Source organism: Thrips palmi, unplaced genomic scaffold, assembly GCF_012932325.1.
Source record: "Thrips palmi isolate BJ-2018 unplaced genomic scaffold, TpBJ-2018v1 HiC_scaffold_3, whole genome shotgun sequence".
Lineage (NCBI taxonomy): Eukaryota > Metazoa > Arthropoda > Insecta > Thysanoptera > Thripidae > Thrips > Thrips palmi.
The window spans coordinates 6538102-6563009 of NW_023144630.1; the positions used below are offsets into that span (position 1 = coordinate 6538102).

At 48.7% G+C, this 24908-nt stretch overlaps 1 protein-coding gene across 7 annotated transcripts in view; it reads right to left on the reverse strand.

Moving 5' to 3' along the window:
* Positions 1-3789: 3789 nt before the first annotated feature.
* LOC117648549 (potassium/sodium hyperpolarization-activated cyclic nucleotide-gated channel 2) overlaps positions 3790-24908 on the reverse strand; it is a 34514-nt gene continuing 13395 nt past the window's right edge. Inside the window, exons 2-14 of one of the 7 annotated variants that reach the window (XM_034391067.1) lie at positions 22903-23156; positions 17170-17333; positions 16935-17071; positions 16304-16336; positions 15155-15292; positions 14269-14421; positions 11244-11351; positions 8271-8420; positions 7712-7930; positions 7187-7333; positions 6885-7002; positions 6253-6529; positions 3790-4296 (exon numbers count right to left, since the gene is read on the reverse strand). In XM_034391067.1, the coding sequence (XP_034246958.1) occupies positions 3927-4296; positions 6253-6529; positions 6885-7002; positions 7187-7333; positions 7712-7930; positions 8271-8420; positions 11244-11351; positions 14269-14421; positions 15155-15292; positions 16304-16336; positions 16935-17071; positions 17170-17333; positions 22903-23156 (2268 nt within the window). In that variant the 3' untranslated portion in view covers positions 3790-3926. Of the gene's footprint in view, positions 4297-4935; positions 5447-5513; positions 6530-6884; positions 7003-7186; positions 7334-7711; positions 7931-8270; positions 8421-11243; positions 11352-14268; positions 14422-15154; positions 15293-16303; positions 16337-16934; positions 17072-17169; positions 17334-22902; positions 23157-24908 lie in introns of those variants that run through there. The other 6 variants (XR_004587909.1, XM_034391068.1, XM_034391069.1 and 3 more) reach the window with 6 other exon arrangements.

A 24908-nucleotide genomic window follows, 5' to 3' on the forward strand; every position in this document is an offset into this window, starting at 1 on the left:
TGCTGGTTGTGGACCAGGATGACAGTGACTCTTTTCTTTGATGAGTGAAAAGTCTCACCATAAGTTGGTGCCAAGCTAGAGTTTTAATTATTTGAAATAATCAAGTGAATTTGTATTGCTATTTAGAATTTGGGTTTAATTTAATTTCTTCATTATCCTTTTCCGAAGCATTATTCAAAATGATGTGCATAATGGCATAGTTATGGAGGCATATGCTGCTTTTTGGAAGTCTTGTGATTTTCCCAAGAACCAATAGATATTATCACATTTGACTTTGCAGCATCCCATTTATGTCCCACGAATAAGGGACTTATTTATCAATTTTTAAAACTGGCCTGAATTGGTGAGACCTTTCACACACGAAAAAAGGGACTGCCCTGTATATATTGGAGCCTGCTTGAAAAATAGTTTACGCATGTGCATGGAGACTGATTAGAATTCAAAGATAGTAGATTTACCAGGAGTCCCAACAAATTCAGTATAGATTTTATCATTCGAACTAGGTCTTTCAATGAACCCTGCTGTGTGAAAACATTTACAAGCGCAATGTCCCGTGCGGTCTGTTCATGCTTCCCAAATTCCTTAATAATGGACCTGCCACATTTATCTGAAACAAAATTCCTTGCAGTGAATCAATCCTTGGCCTGAGTGAGCGAAGGTAATTTTACACAAAGTGAGGGGACTAAGGAATTTGCTAGCCAATAGGATTTCGAAACATGAAACCACTTCACACAGCAGCTGTACCATTTGAAGACATGTTAGAATCATAACAAGTCTACAAAAATAAAGGAAATCAACAGCCTAACAAGTTATAGCCCTCATTTCTATAAAAAAAAGAAAAGAAAAGCTACAGTACACAATATCACAGCCAGCCTCAAAACCTTTGCGACTTGCATTGACAAGATCACATGGGATCACTGCAGAGAACTGTTACACTATTTCATGTTTACTCACAATCAGTTTACCACAAAATGCACAACACTGTGGATATATAAAAACTGTTCTGTAAAGCACATAATAACAAAAAGTGTGTATATAGATTCAACAGTGAAGCGTGACAGTTCTCTGCAAGAAGCCCCTCGGTGAAGAGAACCAGCACTCATTGCAAACAAGATAAAATAACGATAAGTTTCACAATCCATTCAATATATTAGTCACAGACACACATGATTTGGTAAGAGTTGTGCTGTGGACTTCTGCATATTGGCAGTAAATGGGCGCAAGTGTCGCCTTTATTGCTCTTGCCCTGCAGGCCTACTTCCAAACCGAGTCTTAGGCCCTCTAGAAAACATGCTTCCCACGTAGCATTGATTAGAGTCCACAAGAAATCCATCCTTACAAGTATAAACAACCAAATCAACCATTCAAGGAGGACGATTGCACCATAATTATTTTTGTTACAGAAGATTTCATTTTGGATTCATTACAGTTATTTTGAGCATCTAATTTAAAGCTACAACTGTACACAATATCTAAAAATTGCACTTGTTTCTAGTAATGTTCACTTCAGAAGAAATCTGTGAATTGTCCGTTTCTTCTGATACAAAAGTAGACAAAACTTGCCTATGTAAATGGTTTTGTTTTAAAAGTGAAATATTACATAACATTCACATCCTTAAGCTAGTAACAAAATGTGTTTGAAAACGCAGCCACGCAGCACAACGTAGTTCAGATTATAAGAATTCCAGACTGGAAAAGTAACAATCCTTTTGAGGATGAGAGGGAAGCAATCATTCCCCTAAGCTCTAGAATTCGCCGAATCATAGATTTCTAAACGGAATGATAGCTACCCTCTAGAGTACATAAAAAGATAAACTCAAGACCAGATGTCAAGGCAGAAGAGAAAAATAAACCACAAAACAAATGTAGTCATAAACAAAATTGAATCAAATTTGTACAAACAAGCATTTAATGCCTCAAATAAAATGTAGAGTATAGTGCAGAAATTCACTGGAACAGCATTCTCACCGGAGCACCATAAGACTAGTAACTTGATTTGCTTACCGATGTAAGTATCTTCAGTCTCTAGTCACTCAATTAGTAAAATCTTACATTGGCAGTACAGTGTCTTTGGAATAATTGAATCGATACAATGCTAAGGAACCAAAGGCTTCCATGTTTCTCCACCTTCTTATTCATTAGCTGTCAGCATTAAAATATCAGTACAAAAGGCACATCGTTGTTCAAAATTGAAATTATTGCTTTGACTTTTTCTCCTGAATATCACGACCTGCGCTAAAAAGCAGTTTGGCGGATTCATAGCGCCTTTCCCTGGGAAGAACCCTGAATGAAAATAGTCTTCCTTTCTCCATTTGCACTGCACATTCAATAAATATGGCAAGATTTCATGAGAAGCAAATGCATAATATTTTTTCAGGACCCCAACTGAACTATATGGCAACCAATTTGTACTCTAGTTCCAATCACAAGTGCCTGTAAGATTCAGTCTAGCCTGGGCGCGTACTGCCTATTGGTTTCATCGCATTGGCAAAGCGTTAAAATCAGACACTTGACCAAAATGTTCCCTTTCTTACATCACTGACCTGCACAACAAGAATACCACTGCAGAGCAGCATAGCTCACAAAATTAAGCATACTCTATAGGCTTTTCTTTCCCATCAAGACAAGACTTCAACAATCCATGTTGATCAAAGTTTCACCTGGGAACAGTTGATTGAACTCTCTGTGTATGGGTACCAAGGGACCTAGAGCCAAGGTTGCACTATGCACTAATGCAAAAGCGTGAAAATTCTCACAGCCCAGCAACGGAACTACTAGAGTGCCTATGAAGAGGTGACCTACAATTTTGCCTGCTGTCTGGTCAGTAAGAGAGTTCTAAGTAATCACCAACAACTCCCTACAAAACTCCAGGAAAATTTTAAATGACCTTCAACAGGCACTGTAACACTAAGAAGAACAGCCATGCCATTAAGATATGTTTGTTTAAGATTCATCAAAGGAACGGAATGCGCAAGTATAGGCACTACACCGCTATCACAGAGCCTCCACGTAAGAAACACAACGGAAAACTCTTCCGGGTAAAAAATATATATGTATATGTTCATATATATATGTATATATATGTTTGTATTTATATATAGAATATGTATATAAATTTTGTTCTAATAAAAGTCTGACCAAGCAGAGACTAGTCAACAAGGAATATTTGTCTACATATTAGTGACTAAAGTTAGCCTAGTAATGAAAACAATTATTAGTACAAATATAATTGCTCAAGTAATCTAAAAGTAGAAACCTCATCGTGCAAATAGGTCATCCACAAAATTGTATATACAAAATACTCTAGCAAAAGTCTACATAAAAAAGGCCAATATGTTCGGAAAATAGGACAAGTTTACAAGCCAAGTCTTGGCTTAAAGATATTGCTTATAATGAGGACTGAGCTCTCCATTCAATTCTCGTTAATTGTCTTGTCTTTTTTCTAAATCAGTGCTGAATGACTTGTGACTTCGGTGAGATTTGCCTGACGAATTTCTGCACTGTTACTCATTATTGCTCCACAAACATAATAAATACAACCTTACAAATAGCCTCCAAAGGGGGAAAAAAAGAAACAATTAACAACACAGCAGTTAACAGCCAGATTTTGCACCGCAACGCATAACGAAAGTTTTACATATATCACATTATCGCTCTATTACAATTCGGTGGTACAAGAGCACTCACCACATGAAGAAGAATAACTGGAATGATCCACTTGTCATCTTTGGGGAGCGGGGGAGGATAGGGAGCACTAGGAAGTCGACAGGGAGACTTGAGGGAGGCCGTGGCCCTGGCCGTGGCCCTGGCCAGGGTGTGGGCCGTGGTTGGGTCGTGATTGGTCTGAGAGTCACCCCGGATGATGAGTACAAAAATAACTCTAGTTTGTCTTGGGTAGTGGCGGTCAGGGGCTGAAGGGGCTGGGGTCATTGGAACGCCGTGTCTTTGTGAAACGTGTCCGACTTGTGGAAGAGCGGCCTGGCGGCCCCGACGGCCAGCGACGCCAACGGCGGCATCTCCTGCGAACTTGCCGCCACGAAGTTGTTCTCGCTCTTGGGCCGCGGCAGGCTGGGCAGGTTCAGGATGTGCAGGGAGTGGCCGGCTAGCTCGTGCAGGCTCTTGGACGTCTCCGAGGACGAGTGCCTGCCCACGGACTCCTCGGATGTGTCCACGATGTCCGCCTGCTCCGCCAGGGCGTTCACCACCGCGTTGATGGTCTTCGAGTCGGAGCCCAGCTCCTCCTCTTCCTCCTCCCGGTGCGACACCAGGTTCGGGTTCTTGCCGATCTTGTTGAGCCTGCGGACAGGGAAACGACGACAGGGCGAGCATCAGCGTCAGGTGGGCCGGAAGTCGCTCTGTCTCTCTCGCACGTCGCAGGTCGGCCCACTAGCGCGAGGGACAGAGCGACGGTTCGCTATCAAACGGCTGAGGTCGCGTGCCGCAGCACAGTGGGCCAGCAGAACGGTGGAGGTGGTCAAAATCCCGGACGCGTTTTGGGCTCCAGAGTCGCTAAATTGGACTCGAACCGTACGTGTGACCCCACCAATGGATTGCTCTCCACACGTGGAATCCATTGGTGGGGTCACACGTTCGGTTCGAGTCCCATTTAGCGACTCTGGAGCTCAAAACGCGTCTAGAGTATTGGCCGCCTGCGCCGGTCTTCTGGCCCACTGTGCGTGGGCGTGCTCACCGTCGCCTCGCTACGCGGCCACCCGTCCGCCGCGGGCGCCGGATGGGTGGCCTACCTCACGGTGCGGACGGCGCGGCGCCCCGCTTGCAGGAACGACAGAGGACGCGTGCGGACGGGGAGCTTCGTCATGCCAGTCATGCCAACCGAATTCCGAGTTCCGGCAAGGATTCGCCATTCGCCACGGAAAGCAGACTCACTCCTCGACAGCGAGGAGAATAAACAGCAGCGGAACAGGCCGCGGGGTGTTTCGGACGCATCCAATTTTATTGGCAAGGTGAAAGCAGAGGGTACATAACAACTAAGGCGAAGGTTTGACCAAGCTATCACTGCTGCATGCCCGCCTGGGGCGCTGTCCCGCGGTTTCTCGTTCGAGGTTCGAGCGGCGCACAGTGGGCCAGACGACCTGCGGAGGCGGACAAAACTGTAGACGCGTTTTGAGCTCCAGAGTCGCTAAATGGGACTCGAACCGAACGTGTGACCCCATCAATGGATTGCTCTCCGAACGAGGAATCCATTGGTGGGGTCACACGTTCGGTTCGAAGCCTGTTTAGTGGCTCTTGAGCCCAAATCGCGTCTAGAGTTTTGTCCACCTCTACCGGTTTTCTGGCCTACTGTGCGGCGAGTCAGCGCGGGTTCGGCCTACTGCCGCGGAGCGCGCTAGCGTCCGCGAGGCCGATGGGTTGCCTACCCAGAGCGGCACGCGCCAGTGTACATGCAGTAGGCTGATTCCGAAAGTCGCATCGTCGCTCTGTCTCTCTCGCACTCGTGGGGAGTCCCGCAGGCTACCGCAGGCGTGCGAGAGAGACAGCTCGACGGACAACACCTCGGAGTCACTTGGCCATGGGACGGAACAAAGTTTCTCTATCTACATTACAACCCGCAGGCTGTCATGGCTTCGATCACAGTTTAGTTGCATGCCGCTGTGTTCGTTAAAAAACTATATTTTCATTTAATTTAAATTTAAAGAGCGACAGCAGAATGGACGGTAAGGAGTCTGAAGCGACATATTATAGGAGAGCAACGCAATTACGACCGCTCCGGCCTCAAATATTGTATTATCACAGATTTGCTATCAGAAGGAATTTGAATGAATTCCTTGAAATGAAGCAGAAATCACTTTCCGCCCAGCGAGAGACAAATTTTTGTTAAAGTCTCACGTGGAAACGGACTCAGAACATGAATCGGCGCGCTCAAGGCCTTCACAGAAACGCCTAAGGAATCCATGCGCATGCAGGCATTTTTCTGAGTCCCAAGCAGCGGCCCAGCACAAAGGCAAAATCAGGTCAGTTTTGACGTCATCGCGACGTCCAATCGACCGTATTTTGCCGAGCAGGACTTCAAGTTTCGTTTTCGTTCGGAGACAACATACAACTTAACGAGACAGTCTTGTGTTTGTGTCTGGAATGCGTGGCGGACATGCAGCACTACAAGTGTGTCGTGTTGATGGCCGTGCCGCCGCCCGGGGCGCCTCCCCGTTCGGCACCCTGGGCGACGCCATGGACACCGTCATGGACACCGTCATGGACACCGCATGGACGCCCTCTTGGCAACGCGTGCCGCACCTTTCGGCAGCCACACTCTCCATGGTCCGCCTCATGAGCGGGTACTGGTCCAGCACGGCGTTGAAGTGCTCCACGGACAGCGAGAAGAGGTTGCAGTACGTCTCGGCGCGCACCGAGGCCACGCGCCGCGCGTTCGTCAGCAGGCAGATCTCCCCGAAGTACGAGCCGTCCGACAGCGACGTCGCCACCTCGCCGTTCAGCATCACGATGTCCACGATGCCCTCCTGGATGAAGTACATCTTGTTGCCGATCGTGCCCTCCTTGATGATGATGTCGCCTGGAGACAACATTGCAGCAAATTTACACGTGTTCAGACGTTACAGTGGTGGCGGTCACAGCACAGTGGGCCAGAAGACCGGCGCAGGCGGCCGAAACTCTAGACGCGTTTTGAGCTCCAGAGTCGCTGAACAGGACTCGAACCGAACGTGTGACCCCACCAATGGATTCCTCGTTCGGAGAGCAATCCATTGGTGGGGTCACACGTTCGGTTCGAGTCCCATTCAGGGACTCTGGCCCACAGGGAAGCTAGGGCCACGTCATCATCCACGCCTCCACCGAAAATATCTCTGGATTCACATAATTTTTTTTTCAGAGTACAATATTGTTCAGGAAGGCAGACCCGGCTGGCTTACCTGGCTGGAAGACCTCGTATCGCAGTTTGGTGACGACGTCCGAGACGAAGTTGCCGTCCGCGTTGGCGAAGAACGGCACGGACGCCACCAACGACCGGCAGTTGTAGTTGATCACGTCCTGCAACAAGGAGAGCGAGAGTGAGGGAGAGAGAGAGAGAGAGAGAGAGAGAGAGAGAGAGAGAGAGAGAGAGAGGAGAGAGGAGAGAGAGAGAGAGAGAGGAGAGAGAGAGAGAGAGAGAGAGAGAGAGAGAGAGAGAGAGAGAGAGAGAGAGAGAGAGAGAGAGAGAGAATGATGAACGAACCTCTCGCAGCTTTTCCGAAAGCTCGCCCAGGATGGCCTCTTCGTCGAAGAACTTGCCCTGGTACCGGTGCTCGAAGTACTCCGTGATCCGCTGCCGCATCTCTCGAGGCAGCTTGCGGTAGGCCATGTACTCCTCCACTTGTTTTACCTGCAGAGCACAAGGTGGTAAGCCGGGGCTTCGAGCTCAACATGTTGAGCAACTTCATTCCTCCCATGAAAATCAAATGCATTTTTCTAAAACTTGGTTGATTTAGTGCACTTAATCGCAGGACACAAATATTTAACACAGTGGGCCAGACGACAGGTGTAGGCGGCCAAAACTCCAGCTCCAGAGTCACTAAACAGGACTCGAACGAACGTGTGACCCCACCAATGGATTCCTCGTTCGGAGAGCAATCCATTGGTGGGGTCACACGCTCGGTTCGAGTCCCATTTAGCGACTCTGGCGCTCCAAACGCGTCTCGAATTTTTGCCGCCTCCACCGGCCTTCCGGCAAATCCACTGTGCGTTGCCGAGTCGGACGCACCCGCTCGCGGTACTGCCGTCGGCTGGAGTCGAGGGACTGGATGAGGTTGGTGGCGTGGCCGAGGAACAGGGCGTAGCACGTCGCCCCGGAGATCATGGACAGCATGGTGAGCCACATGTCGGTGAGGGACTGCGGCGGGAAGCGGCCGTACCCGATGCACAGCATGTGCGACATGGCCTTGAACAGCGCCCACGAGTACTGCTCCAGCCAGAACGCGTCCTGGAACAGCGAAATGCCGCGGCAGGGATCAAGGTCTTTTTCTGGCCAAGAATCAAAGAGCGACGATCATCATCAATTTTTAGCTTTAGCACCAAAATTTTGCCTTCAAGACCGTCGCGAAGCGCCTGGCGGATAGGCAACGTGTCCGCACTGAGGACATGCGTGCTTGGCGTTTTGCCTACCCGCAGGCGATTGCGATTGCCATTAACGGCTGGACCACAAGTGATCGTCTGCCTTTCGGGCCCGTCCGCAGGCGCTCTTTCACAGTTGGAAGGTTTTCAGAGTGCACATAATTTTAGTCAGTGGCAGTGGAGGTGACTCGACTTTGAAGGTTCCTGACCTGCAGCTCGTTGATCGCCACCCACGAGTTGGCGGGGAAGCCCTGCAGCATGGGCACGAGGAACTGGAGGCAGCCCGACCAGTGGCCGATGAGGAGCATCATGCAGATGAGGTTGAAGATGCGCATGAAGACGCTCGCCATGTTTAGGAACTGCAACAACGGTTTCATTTTAACCTTGCCTAAGCGTCACGCTCCTCGACGGTTCCCCTCCTCGTTTCGTTATCGCATGCAAACGCCTCTTGACCAACACGAAGAACCAACGAAAATGTTGAGTTTGCGGGAAGCAAGTGCTTGTTCCCTACCACCATGAGCGTGAGCCGTTTCACATTACATGAGAGTATTCTGTTTAAAGAAAACGTATGAGGAATGCAACAGCGGCACATGAAAGTATGACACGCGCATTTCCAGGCGAGGTGGCGTGAAATAGCGACGTGTTCTCATTAATCGAAAAGCTGAAAAAGAAAAAAAAATACTCTGGTAAAGTATTATTACACAGTGAAATGCAGCGCACGACACATACGTATTTATATGTACGACATAGACTGCATAAGCGCTTGTCCGACAAATGTTGAAAACTCCACCAGATAAAATTAAACTTTAAATGATAATAAAAACAAGTGAACATCTGCCCATGCTGTAAAAGCCACGTTGTAGGAACAGGTCCCCAACATAAACCACAAAACATTAAGCTTACAAATAAACAAGTATTTTGTGCTTCAAGTATATTTAGTTTCCCACCACCGTGCGCGTGGACTTAAATAATTAAGACATTGGTGACAATTTTTTCTTTAAAAATAATGTGAAGAAAAGCGCAGATCGTTGCACACATATATGCCACATAAAAGCAGATGGCTCAGCTAACGATAACACATGAATATACAGGTTTGTAGTAACTATTAATTGAGTAATTTTAATTTTAACAGTAGTTTTCGATTAAAAGTGGCCGCTTATTGCTGCACTTATTCGGATAATGGGATTTTCCCCTGATCTGCGAAGTAACTGTCATTTGGAATCGTACACAGTACTTTCTGTAGTTACTTAGGCAAGGTCTTTGTTTCACTTTGATTGACAAAAGACTGCAACCGTCTAAATTAACATGCATGGCGATCTATCGAATATAAATTGCTGGGACAAGTTAGCACTCTGGAATGTGGATTTGGTAACGTCATCGATATTCTACCTTACAAGGGTACCGGTGCAATTAATTGCCTATTGGTTTAAACGTGCGCTACTTCTGTAGCTATTCACATAAAGTTTAACTGTCATGCAACATTTTAATCTAACAAGCATACTGACGACCGAAGCTCAAAGTTTGCTCTTCACTATTCACAATAGAAAACAAAAAGATATTACAATGTCAGGAATTTAAAATTATCGTGAGATCTGACTCCAGCTTCAGTCGTGAGTAAATTACAATACACCAACTGCAAACCTGCGCTTCTCGACCAACAAGACCGATACTGTGACCATTGCTCTGCCTCTGCTGTCGACTAGCTCCGCCAAAAACGAAGCCAAGCCTGTTACAAGCGGTGCTAGAATAACATCAACATGAAACCAAGACTTTTTTCTTTGGAGTACCATTGCGTACATATTTTTAAAAGGTCGACCTCATTTTATAATTGAGGAGCAGAATGAAGATCTGATGATGCGATGCACAGTTTTGTTAACAGTACCTAAACGAGTTGGCAACAAATTCACGAGCGACAAAATCAAAGGTCGTTAATAAATGCGGAGCGATAAGTCTACGACATTTAATGGCAAAGACGATTTTTGGTCAACCCTTTGCCGCGATAGTGAGAAACAAAAATCCATTTCGAAAAGAGCCGTTGGGAGCTACGGCAGCGTCTAGAAGCTGGATCTAGCAAATCCGATCCTCATCCTCTTCCTCTCCCTGCCTCTCTCTCTTTCTCTGTCTTTGACCCACTCACTCCCACTCCCTCTGACTGCTCTGGGCTGTGCTGCGGCCTTTCGAGGTCCTCCGTGGCGCTGCTGGGGAGGCGGACATTCGCGTCACATGCAGAGAGCAAATTACAACAGACAGGAGAAAGAAGGAGGATCAAGAGACATGCCTTACCATGCGGAGCCGAGCCACTACTTGGCACTGCCTAAACAGTGAGGCAGGGGTCCGGAGCCTAACCAGGTTAAGCGCTACGGGTAAAGATAAAAAAAAATCACTTTTGAATATTTGTTACCCCGAAAGCTTGTAGCTCCCACCGTTAAGGAGGAAAACAGCCCGGGACAAGGCGTGTACTACTTTACGAACCTCTGTAATGGACCATTCGGCGCGTTCTTGTAGAGCCAGTAGACGGAGACAAAGATACGAGTCAAATTTTGTGAATTTCGCGGTTTTGCAAACTAAGCAAACTTTCGCGGCCATGAATTTCCTTTCAAAGACAAAACCAGACTCAAAGCTCTCAAGTTTTCAGTAAACCACATATGAAACACCCGTCTCAAAACGAAAAAATAGCAATCAGGCGAATCAAGAAATTGGGTTTGATTAGAACGGACAACGCGACGAGACAGGGTGACCTGGGCTCATGCAAGGACACGGGGGTGTGCACCTCGACAGGAGTCTCTGTGACGGGGGTCTCTGACGGGAGTCTCTGTGACGGGTCTAATGGTGGGGAAAAGGGAGTGCGCGCTAGACTTGACAGACAGATAAAAACAAAATAAACGAACGCAAAGGGGGGCTGTTTACAGAGACGAGGCTTTGACGAGGCAAAGAGAGCGCAGTTGACCATCTAACGTGCAGCCTTGGGCTCAGACCTTCATGCACAGGGGAATGGCGACCGGGACGAACGATCCCGGGGGTCTTGAGACAACCTTCGCCGCAGAAGAGAAGAGACATCGTCTAACGATAGAATTTAAGAGCAGAAATGCAAGGTTAGTTACGTGGAGCGGGGTGGGCTAGCCATGCAAGCGGGCAAGCTGGAAGGCCGAAGCAGCAGCGCCAGCAGCTCCAAGGAAGGTTACCTTAAAAATCAGGTTGCTTTTTGTGAACCTAGACTTTTTCTTGGTGGCAGCATCAGAAGCGCGCCTTCCCCGTCTTTCTGTGCGCTTTTTTTGCAGATTCTGCAAGATCTAGAAAAAAGAAGCCAAGAAACATGAGGTAGAGAAGGCAAAAAAAGCCATCGCACCAATGTTAAGAACGGTTAGGGGAATTGACTGTGAAGTGTTTACAAGGCTACGAAAGTTCGAGTTCATCAAAGCAGGCTAACAATTCTGTTGGTTAACAAAATTAGAAGACGTGAAGTAGGTTAGTTGGAACAAAGCTGGTCACCGCAAAACGTTACTTTTTAGCAATGTGAGAAGAAATTTGGAACTGCAGTCAGAGGGAGGTGAGCGAGGGAGACGGGCACACTTGACGAGATAGGAGCAGCCACAAGAGGAAAAGAGACAGTCACGCGCTCGAGTTGTCTGGTCTCTTTCTATTATTTATAAGGCGTGCATGTACAAAGCAATGCTCGAGTTCAAATTTAAGAGGTGACAACTTTCCGTTTTACTGAACAGTGCTTGATCACTTTTTATTTTAAGTGAGAGGAAAACTTCTGTGAGTTTTTATTCATTGTGAGTTTTATATGTTGTCTAAGTATAATCTAGAAATGTCCCTATCTAAAAGCAGTGTAGATGGATTATCTACGCGGAGCGTCAAAATTTAATTTACACTGTTGAAATTGTTAACAAGGAGTATGGGGAACCGGATTGCGGGTGAAAACTTTAAACCGCACAAATAACACACAACGGTTACTCGCGGGGTTACTGCAAAAACGAGGCCCAATGACAAGGTATACCTTGAATGCCATGTCGGACATCTGTCACGTGACAGTGTTGCTGCTGGCGTTGCGCGGAATGCGAAGCATTTCTCTCTATCATCGGGCAAGAGGCACACACGACTCGCTCCGTCTCCCTCTGCAGCAATTGCCACTACCAAGGTGAGAGGGAGAAACAAAATGCAAATGGACAAAATTCACAACCGAGTACATCGCAAGACAGAGTTTTTCAAACACAAAAAACACACGATATTGCAAACCAGGTCGAGTTCAAACACACACGTCTACTGCATCGCACGGAAAATTGACGGCAAGCAATGAAATACAAATTTTGTGAAGTGAGGAAATTACCACTGTTATTGCAGCCCAGCTACAATCAATTTTTGATTGAAACGAAACACTAGAGAAAGTATTTTCCGTGCGATGAGGCTTCATACAGGGAAAGCATGGAGGGTTCGAGCTGATACAACCGATCCACTAAGTTACTGTCAAATTTCAAATATTGCGCCCTCTTTCTACGTACCAGTTGCAGGAAAACATGCTCATTTATCTACAACTTCGCTGTAGTACAAAGGATTAGGCTTAGCTCACTCTGGATCCAGTCTTTCGGGCTATGAACGCCCGCAAGAGGTTACTGTTGTACTTAAACTATTTTCTGCAATGTCCATAGGGTTCAGACTTGCTGCAATACGCAAGCTGAATTGCAGCTCAAGTGCATAAAAGGAACCAGTATTTGACCTCGCTCTGGTCTGGATAAGGGCTGGAGCTTCTCAAGGAACCTTCCTTGTAAAGCCGCAGTCTAACAACGACTTCAATATTACTAACTTGTGGATGTGAGCTAGAAAAGGGAAATCTACTTTAGACAGTATAATTAATTAGTTTTAAGTTTTACCGAATTAAGACAGAATTAAAGAGTATGTACAGGACAGCGTTCGCTCCGGTTGAATAAGAGGCCCCTCCAGCACATGCGACTTTTTACATTAGAATAAATAGAAAAAAACATTAATCTATACAGAATTGTCTACTCATACAGGACTTATTCACTACAGTTGTGTGCTGGTGTGCCAACGCAGGCAGGAACAAGGTAAATAATTTGTCTAACTTCCGAATCATACCAAACCGGTGCGATTTGCAAACATAGTATGGAATTGAAATTAAATATAGTGCAAACTTACTTAGGATCGAATCTGTGCGAGAGGGTTACCGACCCCAGAAAAAGGCAAAGGATAAAATTCTTAAGGGAAGGGTGTAATATAAATGACTAGCCGCCGGATGTGCAAAATACCAAACACTACAACTCAGAGGAGCAGGAAGATTCTACAGTATGAAAACGTACGCAAATGGGCTACTAAATGATCTTTAATCAGTGCAGGGGCGCAATCCTTGTAAGATAATGTTAGGTTAAGCCTTCCCTACCAACGACTCTGTTCGAAATGACGAATGGGCTGAAACCGTCTTTCTCCATTTTATCGAAAACCGCACGCATCACATATCAGTCGCCTATCGGTAAGTGTGAAACAGAAGACCTGGAAACCGGCTTACTCGCAGCTCGTTCTTTCTCACAACGCAACGACGTGCACCACGCTGACACACTGACACACAATCTAGTCTACGAACACCATTCGACATTCACAAGTCAGGTAGTTTACTCGTGCTCGGCAATGCCAAAACAAAAAGGTTCGTCTTGTCGAAAGAACCTTTCCACCCACATGGAAGCTTGTCCTCGAGGTCGCGGCCGGGGCCGAGGCCGGGGCCCTGGAGCCGCCCGTAAGATATAAGCGCAGTCCAGCATGCTATGCGTCGGGAACGGGTGGGGACTGTCTTGCCATGGTTCAGCCATGGTCCAGCCGCCGTCAAGCAAGGGGGGAGTCTCTACGCTGCCACCAGAGTCATTGAGGCAGCACGAGGACGAGCAGCCCGCCTTCGTTACTTGGTTACTTCGTTTCATCCAAACGAATGTCTAGGCAAACAGTCTAAACATAAAGACGTCGGTCATTACGAGACGTCATGTCTGCCATGTTCATGTTCCCCGCTAGCCGCGCCTTGGCCGGCCTAGCGACGGGAGACTCGGTAATGACTGACGTCCTTTACGGTAAACATTCTCAAAAAATACAACAATCAAAACATCGAACGACAAGAAAACAAAAACACAACATTCACAACAACCACAACAACACAAAATTGGCAGGTCGAGTACAGTAAACTGACGGCAGGCAATATTGCCCCACCTTCTGAAGCTGGGGGGCGTCACCCCCGCCCTCTGAGTGCTCTGAGCCCTCGGGGCCTTGCTCGGGGCCGGGCGGGGAGGAGGAAGAATTGCAGCGCTTGCGCGTGGAGGACTCATAGCCCAGGTGTCCGCTGGGCGAGGGTGGCGGAGGCAGCTAAAACAGAACACATGGCAGCCCACACGCACGCACGCTCGCACTCTCTCACACACGCACACAACCAAAGACACACACAACAAAAACACACTTGGTTTCAACATACAATGGTTAAGAACGTTGCTGCTCATGTCGGACGAAAATAGTGATTAGGAAGACAAGAGAAGCACCACCACATCGCGCCGTCCTTTTATTTATTACAGTTGCAAGGCATTCAGTGGTGGACTGCTTGACTAGTGCTGTCATGATGTAGATACAGTGTTCTAGGGCGAACGACATGAGCCATGAATAGTCACAATGGTATGGCCCTTTCGGTGATTACACATTACACAAGGTGACAAATAGTCAAAAATATGGATGCAAAGTTTTGTGTAGCAGTGTCTCGAAAAAAGTGAGGTGAACGCGGAGAGAGAACCAAAGCTAGCTCCAACCTTAGGTGTTTACCAAAGGCAAAATAACTTCAAAATAACTTCATGACGTAACAAAAAAAACCTTCGTTTTTGCACAAGCCTACGAGTGCCAAACAAAATTCATAAAAATAAAAATACAGAAAAATTAGTTAGGAAATAAAAACGCGTTACAATAAATTTGAAGTTATTTTCCATCAGCGACTCCTACACCGCTCGTCGGTGCTGAACCGACCAAGACGCAACACTGAGTGAATTTTCAGTTCTCTTTCCACAACATACTTGAAAAGCTACGCGTAATTGAGAATAAGGAATTGGATGCTTACGTAGACTTCCTCCCATTGGCTGACGTAGCGCACGAGCCTGGACAGCCGCAGCAGTCGAACGAGAGACAGCAGCTTGGCCAGGCGAAGGATGCGCAGCGCGCGGCCCGCGTGGAGGATTTGAAAGCTTTCGCTGAAATCCTGGAACAGCCAGAAAAACCATTAGCGCCAGTCTTCGCGCTCCGCAAACCACAGCAAGGCCTGGCCACGCCTCGAGAAGCATCGCCAGAGTTTGGCTCGTGGCGCAGGACACTTACTCTGACGTGACTCGGCAGCCTCCTGACCGAATCAAGCAGAGTATGTCCAGTCGGTTTGACCAAGTTAGGGCGATTCTCGCTGTTTGGCCGATCCTCACTCCGGTTGCAGAGCGTTAGATTTGCAGAAAAGCCCAAGCTTGCAGTGTACAATTATTGGTAGAACCGTAAGGCACCGATGCCCCACCCATGTTACTAATGTTGTGCGTCTACTGTGGTGCACCCAGCACCTTATTTTTGTTTTCTGATAAATTATGTGCCGTTCCCAATACACATGAGTGCTATTATACAGCGGGAAATGATTTAATTTTCTAAATTGACAGAAATCGCATATGATCGACGAGTTTTCTTTGACTCCAGCAAAGCAAACGCGTTTCGAAGAGCTCCCAGGATTGTGTTGATGGATGCATCTCAAAGATGAACGAAAATATCAAAGTTTACAGAGATACTTTTTCAATGATCAAACTGCAATGTAAGACACGAAAAGCAAGACCAAATGCAGCCAACAAAAGCCGGATTTAATTAGTAAAGACGAAAACAAACAATACTTTTACTTATTTTTGTACAGTGTTGTCCAGCTCGTGCCGAACCACGCGGCATTACCATGCGACACAGGGTGCGTATGCAAGGTGGGAGGAAAGCTTTTTCTTTCACACGTCTTCTCTACAGCATGCTTGCATGAGGACGGTCGCCCCTTACTTCATTGGCCTAATATTGTGCTGCTACCATCATGCACTACGGCCTAAAGTGCAGAATGCGTTTCACATATACATAGGCCATCTAGCGCATTGGGCATTAAAAATAATATCCTAGATTGCCAGAAAACATTCGCCCAATGGAAAAAAAATCATTCATTCACGCATTCGTGCTTTCGGACCATTGTGCGGGAACAACTCACCGAATTTGACGACTGTCCCTTCCACTTTGCGAACTGCAACAGGATGGGGACATTTTCCGTGTCATACTTTGGAAAATTGTGCAACATGGTCTGTACCATGGAGAACCGGATGGCGTAACCAGTTTTTTTTTTTGAAAATCTTTCTTTCAAAACTTCTGCAGCCATGTTGGGCTGGGTAAATAATTAAGTAACCTCAGCCAGGCAGCCGATGAAAATTCTACTCGGTCAAATGAAAAATGCGAACGCCATGCTTTCCCGGTAAGACACACCTAGCCACGACACGCTACTCCATGGAGCACACCCAGAACTCCTACAAGACACATCGAACAAACTACAACACACACCAAAGAAAACCGTATTCTACCGAACGTCAAACCAGCTTCATGAGTATCAGATACGAAGCCACACAGAAAAAAGGCTGTTGATGAAAATGAAAATCAAAAGACACTTTGTAATGCACTAATGGAGTTGCGTTGCCCAGGAATACCACCACAAACGAAGTTCTAGGACTGCTCAGTTAACAATGTCAGAATGTGACTTTCTCTGGGCGCTGCATCTCAGTAAACGAATCGCAGCACACACACACATGGAAACGCCATGCTCAAAGAAGGGCTCCGACAGCCCGACTCACCTGGTTGAATATCAGGAAGATGTAATCTAGTGGTATTGAACTGATGAGATCCAGAAAAAACCAAGTCTTGAGGTAGTTTTTTGCTATTATTTTTGGGTCTAATATTACTTGTTCGGCGTTGTCTTGTTGCATTATGCCTAAAAAACAGAAGTAATCAAAATGTTAATAAGAAAATCTTGCATTTTCAAAAAAGGGAATACAGTAGGAAGGAAAAACTGAAGATAAAATTACTTACCAGTACGAAAGTTGACAACGATGTCTATAAGAAATATGGTGTCGGAGAGACAGTTGAAAGCTATCCATCTCGTACTGAGGTCGTCGTTGAAGAAAGATATGGCGACGGGCAGTATAATAAGGTTGGCCACTAGCAGCAAAAGCATACATAGGTCCCAATAGAAGCTGAAACAGAAGACACGGCCACCGGTTAATTTGACGGTGGTACGGCGCGCTGCTCAAGCGAAGTACCGAATGCATTATTATGTTTGATTCAGAAATAAAATAAAGTTTTTGAAGGAACTGCAGGAGACTTTAAGCTCCTATTATTTTACTCGGTGTAAAGAATTATTAAGTATGAATGTATTTTTTAAGTTTTAGAAAAGCTTCAGTACTTTGCTTGACTCACGCTTTACCTGTCGATTCGTCATCAGAACCGTCATACACTTTTAGGTTCTTTCAATGGCCCGACCGATATCGATTCCCGCACGTGTGGCAGTGGCTCGCACCAGTTCGCTCCCGACCAGCTGGGCCGGCCGGCTAATAGAAATCGTCACGCGAAGATGTATAAAGTGGTTCACAACGAGCAACACACAAAGGTTGTGGCACTTGACAAAAAAAAGGGGGGACTTCCGCCATGGGGGCGCAATCCACTTGCGACTCAATGAAATTCTTTAAACATCTATGAACATTCATGGATGAAAAGTAATTTGCTTGAGTCCACTTGCACTCTCGTCTGGCGTGATGAGGATCAAACTCTCCGCATCGACAGTCGCGGCCGTCGCTGGCAGCCACACCGGCGGGCAGCCACGCTGGCAGACAGGCCGCCACCACAAGCCTAGGCCATGCTCGGGCCACATCGGGTTCTTCATCTGGGTCACGTTCTGGCACACCCCCAGCAGGCCGGTGCCGCACAGCGCTTTCTGTCTCTCTCGCACCCCCGCGGAGCTACGCGGAGCGAGCGTCCCTCGTGTTCGAGAGAGACAGAGCGACGCCAGCCGGCAGCCACGCGCCATTTAGAACTTTTGCCGACTTGTGAATCTGAATGTGTTTTTATCCCCTTATCGCCGACATCAAAATGAATTAGGGGCGGCGAGGCACGATTCTCACCCCAACACGATGGTAAAATTGGGTCAAATGTGGCGAAAGTTAGCAAGGAGAGAAAAAAGACAAAAAGACTTTAGGGGAGGGGGCTTGGATGTCACATTGTGGCCACCAAGAGTATCACGTCAGCAAACTCCTCTCGGGGGAGAAGTAGTTTCTTTTTAGACGGCAGCGGAAAGAGAGAAATCATAAAAACAAAACAATCCAACGAGAACGTGGTGGGGGCAAACTATGTGCCTGCATGAAGATAAATGGCAATAAATCGGCCTGCGACAGCAAAACTGTTTCAAACTGACATTGCCTGTAACCCGGGCGGCTAATCCTTCCTAAATGAGTTCGCCCGCCGACCGCGCCGACGCTCTGCGCCCCTTTCGACCAAGCCCGGACGTCCTGGACCCCGCGATCACACTGCTAGAAACGTTACCGCACCGCCGCACTGCGGGTCAAGACCATAGTGGAGGCGGCCAAAATTCTTGACGCGTTTTGAGTCCCAGAGCCTCTAAATTGGCCTCGAACCGAGCGTGTGACCCCACCAATGGATTCCTCGTTCGGAGAGCAATCCATTGGTGGGGTCACACGTTCGTTTCGAGTCCCATTTAGCGACTCTGGAGCTCAAAACGCGTCTAGGATTAAGGCCGTCTCCGCCAGTCTTCTGGCCCACTGGAGCGCTGAGCCAAAAAATCAACTGTCGGCTTCTCCTATCAGTGTTTCGATAACTTGAATTTTCAAGGTCACCGACAAAAAAAAGGAAGAAGCGGAACAAAAAAAGGAAAAACAACAAAAAATATACCATAAACTTACGATCCCTACGGTCCGGCGGCTGCAATTTCTCATACCGTAAAAGTCGCGTAGTGCTTTTGTGCAACGACTGCTGCTTTGAAAAGGTGGAGGGCCGACCCCTTGGGCGCAGTACCGGAGAGAAAGAGAGTGCGGGGAGGGGGAGAGGGGAAGGGGGAGAGGGGAAGGGGAGAGGGGAAGGGGGAGAGGGGAAGGGGAAAGGGGGAGGGGGAATCGGTCTAGAAAGCCCGGCCGGCGTCCGAACGGTGCCCTTTCTTTTTGTGGCGTTTCACAGTGGCGTTGCACCCTCTCCGCGCACTGGCCCTCCTTCCCTCCCGCCAAGATGAATGTGGCCCCCATAGATTCCTGTAATGACCACATTTCTATTCAGAGGCCTGATCCCCCTGATGCCACCACGGGGCCTGCCCGGCCTGCCAGGAGAGGCCTGCAGGCCAGGCGGGCCGCACCGCCGCCTCGGCACACCGGCACACCCTGATGTCTTATTCAGTGCGTGTCGATTTTGTTTCGGGCCGAGCCGATGCTCGCAGGAAAAAGGCAGCGCGCGTGCCAAAAGAGGACCGGTCATCACTTAATTTGTCGCGCAGGCGCACGGATTTCCGGGACCCGCACACTGTGAATGTCTTGCGGTGAAAGGCTGCACTGGAGATTTTCTCCGAAATACCAACGAAATTCGTCAAAATATCTACTTAAGGTACAGTGACTTCTCAATGGTATGTTATTAAGTCAGCTGCACCACCATAATATGGAACATTTTCACCACAATATGGAGAATCTTCACAGTACATCATTTAGAGTGCACCCGGAAGAAGAATACGAAAACATCTGCTTGGTACAAAATTACGAAGTAAACAAAAGTATTGTTGTAGAATTGCTTCGTAATGCAAAGCATTTCTGCGAAGATTTTTCACTGTCTTCGTTTGACTTTTTACAAACTTTTTTTTACAGACTTTTTATTGACTTTGTACAGACTTTTAAAGCTTTCATAGAGTTCTGCAGACTTTTTTTTCTTACAGACTTTTACAGGCATTTTACAGACTTTTAACAGTGGGGCATTGCCCGGCACAGAGAGGAATAGATTAATAGTGGCCGCGCAGTCAATGGCGATGCAAAATGGATGATCCGGTACAAGCAGAATGCAGGATGCTCTGTGCCTATGGCTGTGCCCATGGCTGTGCCGCGCAAACGATGAAAGATTCCGAGTCGCCTTGTCAACAATTTACCGCGGAACATCCACGAGAACACTCAAGTCTGACATCCTGCTTCTAAGGAGGCTAGGCACGGGAGGGAAGGCTCACGTGAAAACAGGAAAATGTCCGGAAATTACTTTTGCTATTCACAGTTCACAGTGCAGTCACTGCTCGGTTCAACAGAACGCGTCTGTTTTTCCACTGTGCTGCCCTCTTCCCTGTTTGAAGTCTCGCAGGAGGGAAGAGTGACCTTGGCTAACCTTGTTCTACTTTGTAGCAGGCCTTCAGGATGACAACAGCCCCCCTCTACGCACCGCCTCGGCCCACGCCGTTTGACGAACTAGCCCTCTTCGCAACACGCAACCCCAGTCTCGCTCAACGTCCGGATCCACGCTGCGAGGCACAGCCGAGCCCGAGGGCCCGAACACAACATCAATCCAAGGGCGCACAGTGGGCCAGAAGACCGGTGGCGGCGGCCAAAACTTCAGACGCGTTTTGAGCTCCAGAGTCTCTAAATGGGACTCGAACCGAACGTGTGACCCCACCAAAGGATTGCTCTCCGAACGAGGAATCCATTGGTGGGGTCACACGCTCGGTTCGAGTCCTGTTTAGCGACTCTGGAGCTCAAAACGCGTCGAGAATTTTGGCCTCCGCCGGTCTTCTGGCCCACTGTTGGGCCGTGGGACATCGCTCACGTGCACGGTGCACTGTTACTGGCCCGCATTGCTCGGAGAAACCATTAAGGAATAAATGCCCGGACGCAATTTCCGGACCGATTACCTCTTTTCGCCAGTGCACCACAGTGTAGCGGTGAGAGCATTGTCATGCAAATGAACGAGCGTGCCGACACGTGTAAAGCACACGGACTGGATAATTTATTCACGTGTTTTATTTGCGGCTCTCCAGGGGGCTCGGCAGGGGAGGGGGAAGGGGGAGGGGGTGGGTACTGCACTGCAAGGGAAGGCAGCCCGCCATTGTGGGCCAATGCAGGTCGTTGTTGAACCGTCATACAACATGCAGGCTGCCAGGCAGGCACAGTCACTTTGTTTGAAATTCGGCCCTTTGATGCGGGGTGCGCACAGTGGGCCAGGAGACCGGTGGGGGGCCAAATCTCTACAGGCGTTTCCAGCTCCAGAGTCGCTAAATGGGACTCGAACCGAACGTGTGACCCCACCAATGGATTGCTCTCTGAACGAGGAATCCATTGGTGGGGTCACACGTTCGGTTCGTGTCCCATTTAGCGACTCTGGAACTCAAAACGCTTCACGAGATTTGGCCCCCTCCACCGGTCTCCTGGCCCACTGTGGCGCGGGGTCCTGGCTGGGCGAGGTGGTGGCGAACGCCTGCGAGGCAGGCAACACGAGTGCACGCACGCCCGTGCGCGGCCTACCTCGCAGGCGCTCTCGGCCGCGCACGCACACCACCACCGCGCAGATGACTTCTGTTGTTTTCCTCCCAGAAAGGTGGAATCTTGCTCGATCCCACGAGTACACTCGAGCAAATCCTGCCGAAAAGGCAGCATGCCAGTCCAAGTGGCCCAACGCGCCTGGCAGTACAATACAGTGCAATACCGGTCGCTGCGGCACGTCCAATGTCTGTCCGTCCTTCCGGGCCCTGCACAGTGGGCCAGCAGACCGTCGCAGGCGGTCAAAATCCCGGACGCGTTTTGAGCTCCAGAGTCGCTAAACAGGACTCGAACCGAACGTGTGACCCCACCAATGGATTCCTCGTCCGGAGAGCAATCCGTTGGTGGGGTCACACGTTCGGTTCGAGTCCTGTTTAGCGACTCTGGAGCTCAAAACGCGTCGAGTTTTGTCCGCCTACGCCGGTCTGCTGGCCCACTGTGCTCGGCCTGGCTCGGTCCAGAGAGGCCACCCATTGTTGGGCGTCGATGCACGTGCCCTATTCCCTGCCAGCTTCGCACCCGTTCCGCTACACTGTTGCCGCGCGCTGCACAGCACTAACAGGTGTTTGTTATCTTAGCCTAGGCGAGGATGAAAGACGGCTTTTGGAGCTCAACTCCGGAACGCAGTGTGAGTTGTTTAATGCCGGTGACCCAAACTTTTAACGATAGTGGGAGAACCATTGCTTTACAGGCAGGGAGTTTTAAAAACAGCTGATATGGCTTTTTAAATGCGTGTTGTTGCCAGCCAAATTCTTAATTTTAAAAAATTAAGCCCCGACGTTTTGTTAAACTTTTGTCACGCACTTCAATTTATAACGTGTTAAAATTTTTTGGGAGTCATATTTCCCGGAGAAGTGGTTGCGGAAAAGTGGCCTCCTATCTTCGAATTTTTTTTCAACCTGCTTTGTTTCTATTTTTGAAAGTGTTCTCAGCAGGCAAAAAATAGTTTCTAAACACAATGCCTCCGAAAATCTTTGGATCGCACGTTCGGGATTGCCGACACTGTGAGAAAAAAGGACGGAAAAAGCATGGAACATGTCTAGTTAATAATTTGCCTGGACCGTCCGTACTTGCCAACTACGGAACGTTCCATACTTTTTTCCGTACCCATTTACATGGGTTCATAAGGAGCAAGTACGGAACGTTCCGTACTTTTCTCCGCACCTCCGTACTATATTTTTCTGTACCATTTCCGTACAAAAGTACGGAATGTTTTACAGTGGACTTTATTTTCAACCGTGAACGAAAGGCAGAAACGCACCGAAAGCTGGAGCAAGGATGGATGACCCAGTGGCCGGCGGCCTTCTGTCGGATGCGCTCCTTCATGAGGGCCTTCTTGGAGCCGAACAGCTTCATGGCCAGCTTGTTGTCGGTGGGCTGGAAGAGGGCCTGCAGCTGGTTCTTGAGGAAGGAGGGCTTGGAGGGGCCCTCGCCTTGGGGGGCTCCCATGGGCCCGGGACCCGGCTCCTCCTTCGGGGTCCCGTACAGGCTCACATCGTCGCCCCCGAAGTGGACCTGCAACAGTGAGACATCCAACTTTGAGTTTGCTGTCCTTCAAGGCGGGCAGTGTTGGGGGCTTGTTAGGTCCGGCCGTGCACAGTGGGCCAGAAGGCCGGCGCAGGCGGAAAAAACCCCGGACGCGTTTTGAGCTCCAGAGTCGCTTAGTGGGACTCGAACCGCACGTGTGACCCCACCAATGGATTGCTCTCCGAACGAGGAATCCATTGGTGGGGTCCCACGGTCGGTTCGAGTCCCACTAAGCGACTCTGGAGCTCAAATCGCGTCTAGAGTTTCGGCCGCCTCCACTGGTCTTCTGACCCACTGTGCTATGCGAACCCCAAAGGGGCAGCCCAAAGGGGCTCACCTGGCTTGGCGCAGACCGGCCGCCCCGCCGGCGGCGCTGGCCTGCGCTAGCCGTGAGCGATTGTTCCCTGAGGCGGGTTCATTACGAGTCAGTGGAGGCTTCCTTGGCAGAAAGAATGCATAGTGGGGCAGTAGGGAGCTTCCGATTTGGGTCCCGGGGAAAGTGTGTACACGGTGAAAACCACCGAGAGTTTTGAGCGTCTTATTCACACTCTAAAATGGAAACTGCACGCTTTTACAAAGTATTTAGAGCGCACACAATACACAGAGATGCACACAAGACGAGGGGCGACCCACTGTAAAATTGTGTGTACAATGACTGAGTGAATGTGCAAGATTTCTGGCGTTTTTGCCACACATGTTGCCTACTTACAGGCGTTTTTGCCACCTGAATGTGGAATGTGGTCAAACTTTGCACAATGAATGTGTGAAGCTGTTAACCCCTCGACACAAGAGAAATACACGGAGACTCGCACGAAACCAACTACTAAGCAGTCCGCCCAGTTTTCACCGTGTCGCGAACTTAAACGAGTCACGTGGCTCTGCAGAGTGGTCAGGGCGGCTGTACACTGGTCCGCTTTCGTGAGCCGAGCGAGGCGGGCGAGCCAGGCGGCGGCATGACTCACCACTTTCTGCCGATACAACACGTGCACTGCACAAGTTTGGTGTAAAATCGCCATTTATTTCCCCCTTCGTGACTCCGGCCTGGCGGCCCAGCCGGGCCCAGCCTTCGGTGAGCGTGACTCGTGTGTTTTCGGGGCGCCCCCGAACGACGGGGGGCAACAATTGTTGAACCGAGATTTAAAATTGAAATACAGGGAGGCGCAGAGTGGTCCGGAAGATCGATAGAGGTGGCCAAAACTCCAGACGCGTTCTGAGCTCCTGAGTCGCTGGGACTCGAGCCGAACGTGTGACCCCACCAATGGATTGCTCGTTCGGAGAGCAATCCATTGGTAGGGGTCACACGTTCGGTTCGAGTCCCGTTTAGCGACTCTGGAGCTCAAAACGCGTCTGGGGTTTTGGCCGCCTCCACCGGTCTTCTGGCCCAAGTGACGCGTAAACTTGAACCTGCCGCAAAATCCACGCGGCCTGTTTGCGTCCAGCCCAGCCCAGCCTGGAGCCATTTGCGCTGACAAAGCACGCAGCATTCAAGCCGCAGATGGCTTCAAAATATTCAGACCGCCTCTCCATCAACGTCTCTGCTTTCTTTCTCACCCGTCTTACCCGCCGTCAGGGACCACTCGCGTAGGCCTCGCGGAGGGAAGGAAAGAAACACATTTTGATGAATTCATGCACGTCTGCGGGTTTAGCCTTCCTCGCGTCATGAACATGAAATCCACCCCACCTCCACTTCCCGCACTTCCTGGCTGGCCGAGCTCTCTCTCTCTCTCTCTCTCTCTCTCT